The following is a 7,298-nucleotide window of genomic DNA, read 5'->3' on the forward strand; positions in this document are numbered from 1 at the left end:
GAATTTTCTCAGCCTTTTTTTTCTGTCTATGATAGTGTTTATTTGCCTTTATGTTTTGAGGGCTAATTTTGCTGGATATAGATAATTCTTGGTTGACATCAAGAACAGTCAGAACTTGGGATATGTCATGTTATTCTCTTTTGGCCTCTAGGAGTCATCAGTTGTAATGTGTGTTTGCTTGTGATGAGTTATTTTTCTCTTGCTGGTTTCAAGATTTTTCTCTTTGTCTTTAGTAGGCAGACTCTTATGTGTGTAGATTAAAGAGATATAGGTCTCTTTGTTTTTACCATAATTGGGACTCTGATGTTCTTTGATATGTAGATTATTGTTTTTTCATAAATTGTTTCTACCAATATTTCTTTAATACATTTTTCTGCCCCATTCTTGCTTTCTCTTCTTCTGAGAATTGCATTATGCATATGTTGGTATATTTGCTGTATCACAGGTCTCTGAGTCTGTTCATTTTTTTAAATCATTTTTTTTCTCTTTGTACTTCAGATTGTATAATTTCCTTTGATTTATTTTCAAGTTCACTGGGTTTGTTTGTTTTGTTTTGTTTTTTTCCTGCCCTCTCAGATCTGCCGTTGAGCCTATGAGTTGTTCCTCCCATCCCAGTTATCATACTTTTCAACTCCAGAAATTCCATTTGATTAATATGTATAGTTTCTATCTCTTTATCGAGATTCTCTGGTTGTACAGTCACTGTCCTCATATTTTTCTCTAATTCTTTAAGTGTGGTTCCCTTTTATTCTTTGAACATGTTTATAATGGCTGCTCTGAAGCCTGTTTTCGAGAAACACAGTATCTAGGTCTGCTGAGAGTCAGTTTTGATGACTACTGCCTCCCCCTGCCCTCATAGGTCATACTTTCTTCTTTCTCTACATGTCTCCTACTTAAAAAACTTAAAACTAGGCATTTTAAATAACTTTTCTTTTCTGATTCTCCCCCAAACCCCTGTAAGTTTTATTGCTATTTTGTTTGTTTTGAGTGGCTTTTCCTGGCATCTCTCTCACAGCTTTCACCTGACTTCTCTGCTCAGATATTTTTAAACTTACATTTTACTGTTAAGCCTGGAATTTAATGGGTTTCCCTGTGTCTGCATAGCTTAGTGGGCTACCAGTGATTTATCAGATTTTGTGTCTAAATACCTTGAGCTAGTAAGAGTTGTCTCTTCTGCTGTGGATCTGTGTTCAGCTTGGGAAGCACATCCAAAGTTCAGGCAGTTTTCAGGTCTGCCCCGCTTTAATTTTCCATTGGTTTTCTTAAGTGTCTTCTGCATGTGTACTCAGCTTCTGGACAGGTTAGGATGTGTGGAGAGTTTGGGTTCTCCTTGTTTTCCCTTGAATGTCTGTACAACCTTCCAGTCAGCTGGACATGTGTGAAGAGCTTATTAAACCCTCTAAACTACTCTCACCTCTGGCCAGTCTCCCAGTCTGGGGCCAACTCCAACCAGAACATCATCCTCTGGCTAGGATGACTACAGGGTTTTCCCATTCAACACTGGATATGAGTTTTCCACTCTTCATTCCAAATCAAGTCAGCCCCTTCCAGTAGTGAAGCTATTGATTTTATGCCCAGTCTTCCTTTGGTGAAACCGTCATACTGACCAAGCTGGCTTTGGAGGAAGTTAGGAGCCACCCCAGGCAAAAGCAACAGAGTCATGTCTCTTCTAGCTGACATTCAGCAACTGTTCAATAAATTTTGTCTCTCTGTTTGTGGTTGGTGTTCAGAACCATGATATGAGTATTTCTGATAATTATTTCTAATTTTATAGAAGAAGATTTATGACCTCTCCAAACCATTTTGTACTGTCTAAAAATTCCTTTGTGGTAAGATGAACACATTTCCTCAGTATTATGTTTGGCCAAGCATTCTCCATACTCAGACTCCCAAATTGACAACCCTTTAGCTAGCACTTACATGTTTAGTCTTATGACTAATACTCTTCCCACAGAGTTGGAAAGACTAAGTCAGAAAGAGTCCCACCCTCAGCCATGTGGGGACCTGTGAGCATTCTACTACCTGTAGGGATTCCAGATAAAATATAGGTCACCAAGTTAAGTTTGAATTTCAGATAAACAATGACTAATTTTTTAAAGTATGAATAGATACCAAATATTGCATGACACATGCTTTTACTAAAAAATGATTTGCTATTTATCTGAAAATAAAACAACTGACATTCTGTATCTTTATTTGCTAAATCTGACAACTATCCCTTATCCATCTGGGTTTTGACACTGGTCCTAGGACATTGGTTTTATTTCCTCCCAGTACTCTCTCTCTCTCTCTTTCTCTCTCACTCTCTTCCCTTATGGTGAGATTTCTCTTTATGGTATTTTCTATGATATTTGATGCAGAGAAGATCTAGAGTCTGTTGGGATCATCATCCACTCTTTGGGAAAAATCACATTATATTAAAATCCAAAATGAAAGGTTATGGAGGCAGTTAATCTCATTACTTTTCTTCCAGAAAGTTTTTTTTGGCTCCTCCATATATAGTGAGAGAGATCAAGCTTTGTCAAATCACAAAATAGTTTATGTTACATTCTTCCATATACAATTAATTTTTATTGTACTGATTTCTAGAAGAAGGAAAATCTGCTGCTTTTAGTGTTAGACAAGCATCTGGCAACATTAAAAAAAATAGAAACTTATTGTACATACTACTGTTTTACTCTTTTGCGTATACAGAAGAGTATACTTTTACTCTTTTGAAGTATACAATTCAGTGGTTTTTAGTATATTCATAGAAATGTGCAACTATCACCATTACATAATTCCAGAACACTTTCATCCCCACAAAATAAATGTTATCCTTTAGTAGTCATTGCCATTCTTCCCCAGCCTCTGACAAGCACTAATCTACTTTCTGTCTCTATGGATTTGCCTATTACATACAATTCCTATAAATAAAATTATACAATATATGACCTGTTAAGTCTGGCTTCTTTCAATTAACATAATGTTTTAAAGGTTCATTCACATTGTAGCATGTGTCAGTACTTCATTCCTTTTTTGTTTTGTTTTGTTTTTAACTTCATTCCTTTTTATTGTTGGATAATATTCCAAAATATGGATATACCTCATTTTATTTATTCATTCATCATCTGATGCATGTTTGCTTCCATTAAAAACAATGTGTATTGTTCCACTTAGTCAGGAACTACCTCTCATATTTATTTTGTTTACAACATTTTTATTTCTAGACAGTTTGAATTTTTGTTCATGTGTTAGCTAAAAAAATGATATTTCCTAATTAGAGAGGAAAATTGGACTGCAACTTGGGTCTGTTGGTTTTCAAAACCTGTACTCTTTTGTAATATGACATATCACACTCTTCAAGTTTGTGTCATTTTTGGGACATATTCTTATCTAACCCAAACACCCTCTGGAAGCCTACTCTGAGTTCCTGGGCCCTAAGAGCATATACCATGGGGTTGAGAGCTGGAGGCATGACAATGTTGAGCACATTTAGAAGAACAGGGAAGATGGGAACTGCTTTTCCTGCCAGATGGGCTATAGACACTATGACAATGGTTGTGTAGAAGAAGAAGATTAGGATGAGATGAGAAATGCAGGTGCTCAGAGCCTTGACTATTGCCTCAGTGGAGTTCAGCCTCAGCATGGAGCGAAAGATCAGAACATAGGAAATAAAGATTAGAACCATGTCACTTCCACCAAGGACCCATGCCAAAGCCAACTGATAAAACCTATTAATGGTAATATCATCACAGGCCAAGCCAGTGACCCCTGGGTTGGAGCACATGCAGTGCTCAATTTCATTCCTGGAGCAATAGTGTCTCTGGGCAGCCAGTATAGGCACTGGGATGGTCAACAGCACATTCCTAAGCACCATGAACACTGTGGCTTTTACCACAAAAGCTTCAGTAACTATGGAGGAGTACTGAAGTGGGTGGCAGATGGCTACATATCTATCCACAGCCATGCAGAGGAAGATGCCTGATTCCATGCTAATAAAACTGAACAGCGTAAATTTGAGTAAAACACTCAGGGAGGCTAATGGCCTTGACATCAAACCAGAAGATGGCCAAAATCTTGGGCATGATGGTAGTAGCCAAGCCAATGTCCACTATAGCCAGGATACTAAGGAACTGATACATGGGCTGATGCAGGTTATGCTCATGGTGAACAGTGATCACAATGAGAGTGTTGGCACCAAGAGCTAAGAAGTATATCAGAGCCAGTGGCAGGGAGAGCCAGTGCCACCATTCGTGAATGCCTGGGAGCCCCATCAGAATGAACTTAGACACTTGAAATCTTGGGCTGTTGGGTGCATTCTGGGAGATATCCATATCTGTGGAATCTGAATTGGTAGTGCTGCCTGTAGATCCAGGGAAACAAGAAGGAAGCTTGGTTAAGTGTCCAGCTGAGATTCAGATTTCATTTAAAGATATAAGATTCACTCATAGTCCCTTTCATCAAGATATTACACCATGTCCCTTGTCTGTGGAAAATGTTCATAAGAGAGTAACAGAGATGGCCAACATAAACACTAAGAGGAAGATACAGAAGAAACAAAGTCAGAGGGGAATCATTTACAGGCTTCATGTCACTCAGTGGCATTTTTCTACCTGGAGCAAGAGGGTATAGGCAAAGCGGGAGACACAGTCATGAATATTCTGATTTCTCAGGAGTTAAACTAAGGACAGAATAGATACAGCCCTTCTTGGAGGTCTTCCAAGGAAGAACAAGAAATCAAAACAGGAATTATCATAACGGTTTTGTTTTGAATAGGGTTTAGATGTTTTCACAAAAACTTTGAAAGAGGACTTTTTCAAATTTGAGGAAATTGAAATTCACAGAAGTTAAGTGATTTATTTGAGGCTATAGTTTTAAATGATAAATGCACTGGAGCTAAAAATCTTAGTATTCTGTATTTAGCTGCTATGCAAATTTTGTTAAACTATTCCTGATGGCTTAGTAAAAATGGTTCTTTTAAGGTATAACCCCTTTTCCCTTTTTGATTATAAAAGTTAAATTGAAAACATATTAAAACTTATATTTTTCAATTTATTGAATTTTAAGTACAAGATATATAAGATGATTAAATTAGTAACAACTTTCCTAGCACTTCCAGATTTTAGTAGGACTTTTCCAGGAGAATTATTTTAAAAAGTGGATAATACCATGTATTTCCTTAAATGAATTTTAACATGTACTAGATTTAATTGTCATAATTTCTGTATATATTTTGACATTTAAATATTTAGATATTTATACTTAAGTGAAATCAGTGTTTACCATAATAACTTTTCGTAACAGTACCTCCCCATTTATGAGGTTTTTATTTTTATTCAAATCTTGCTTGGCTGTAGAACATTTTCAAGTTATTTTAACAGCAAGGGAAAATAGGCAGTAAATCTTGAGTGAATAAGAAAATCATCTTCAGAATTTTGATTATTATTCTCATTGCTCTTTTTTCCCGTTTTTAATGGTTCATTACAAAAATGTAACTCAGTTATCTTGAATAGATTTTGATCTATAATGGGAAGAATATATTTATATTGTTTTATTTTTCTTCAAATAGCAAAACAATACTTTTAGTTTCTTTTCCCATCGACTACTCACTCCTCCTTTTGTTTGCAGTAAGTTTTTATATTTATTCTGTTTCATTTTTCTATCTGTGCATTGTGGTATTACCATAGTGAGCAAAACTTCTCTAGATTTATAAGAGATTTTAAGGTGGAAATGCTGGGTTTTGGAGCGAATTGTCGAGAAAGGATTTCTGAGACGTCTTTGGTGCAAAAGTGTTGTTTTATTAAAGCACAGGGACAGGACCTGTGGGCAGGAAGGGCTGCATTGGAGTTGTGAGGGGTGGCAGATTATATACTTTCAAGTTGGGAAGGGGATGAGGGATAGTGTAAGTCTCTGAATTTTAGAAGTTAGGTTTCTAGGACCTTGAGAGGTTAGCTATTGTTAGGAAAATGTGATTTATTACTATCTAATAAAACCTTAGTTATGGGACCCTTCAGATGTATATCAGTGGGCCGTATGCTTGGAGGATGATTGCCAACATGTATCTTGAAGGACAGGAGAAGTTTCCAAAGGAATTTTTTTTCTGGTTGTCAAATGATCCTTTATTAAAATATTTTCCTTTGTAGTTCTTCACTAGCCAGGCATTCCACTGCACCACTCTGATGCCATCTAGGATGTAATGAGGGTCATGGCCATCAACATGGCAGCCCATAGACTGGGCAGTCCCCAGGATCTCTTTAATGGTTCCAGAGAACTCTCTGGCTAAAAATCAATGCCTTATCTGCCAGGCAATACTGACAATCTCATCAAAAGTGGTATTTCCACTGTGCTTACTGTTTTTCTGCTTCATTCTATCTCTTGATGATCCCTTGAGGGCTTTGATAATTAGGACAGAGGCAGAAGGTAATGCTTCAATCTGGGCTTTTCTATTCCGAATGGTCAGTTTTACTGTCATCCTCAGACCCTTCCAGTCACTAGGGGGGATGTCATCACCAACGCTTTTTGAAGACAGACCCAGGAGGTCGATCTTCAGGGCCAGAGAGATGTGGCATCAACTTCGCCACCGGTGCACATCAGAAATATGACTTTGATCTCATTGGGGTTGAATGTGGGTGGCATGGTTGAGGCGGCTGGTGTCTGATGAACCAGGATTCAGGATGACTGAAGTCAGTTGTACCTCTGCCTATTCTGAACCAAAAGACCTAAGTTCAAAGGAATTTTTATTTATTTATTTTTTTATTTATTTATTTTTTATTTTTTTTTTTATTTTTTTTATTTTTTTTATTTTTTTTATTTTTTTTTTTCAAAGGAATTTTTATATGTAATAGTAGACTTACAGGATCCTGGAGGTTGGGATGATGTTAAGCTAAGATTGCCTTTTGCCCTTGGCAATGTGTTAACATCAAGGCAGTTGAGTTCCTAGACAAAGGTCACTCTGCCTGTCTTAAGGACTTGTCAATGGGCTATAAGTTGTAGGGAATTCAATTTTTTTCTTTTGCCTTTGTTCCCCACATCAATTTGACATATAATAGATCTTTTTTCTGTAAGGGCCTACTTAGCCAGAGTGAGCCATTTTGTTGTTTATGCAGTAAACTTAGATTGAAACTGCCCCTTGCCCCAAGAGGAAAGCGCTTAGAAACAGAATTGGTGAAATACGGCCAAATAGCCCCCAATAACGGAGTCCAGATTCAAGGACGTGTCCGGCCAGATGGAAACGTCCAATCAAGGGAAAGCGCACGTATTACCTCCCTACCCGCCAAGGACATGTTCGGCCAGGTGGAGACATCCAATCAAGTAAA

At 37.3% G+C, this 7,298-nt stretch overlaps 1 protein-coding gene and 1 pseudogene across 1 annotated transcript; both read right to left on the bottom strand.

Moving 5' to 3' along the window:
* Nucleotides 1-3,352: 3,352 nt before the first annotated feature.
* LOC111159614 (olfactory receptor 688) lies at nt 3,353-4,316 on the bottom strand. The gene is given in 2 exon segments (XM_022522151.1): nt 3,353-3,986; nt 3,988-4,316. Coding segments are annotated over 2 exon segments (963 nt in total).
* A 1,788-nt stretch (nt 4,317-6,104) lies between these two features.
* LOC111159271 lies at nt 6,105-6,660 on the bottom strand (annotated as a pseudogene).
* Between the last annotated feature and the right edge of the window lie 638 nt (nt 6,661-7,298).

The sequence above is a fragment of the Enhydra lutris genome, unplaced genomic scaffold (genome assembly GCF_002288905.1).
Source record: "Enhydra lutris kenyoni isolate GAN:26980312 unplaced genomic scaffold, ASM228890v2 scaffoldscaffold68, whole genome shotgun sequence".
NCBI classification, from domain to species: Eukaryota; Metazoa; Chordata; class Mammalia; order Carnivora; family Mustelidae; genus Enhydra; species Enhydra lutris.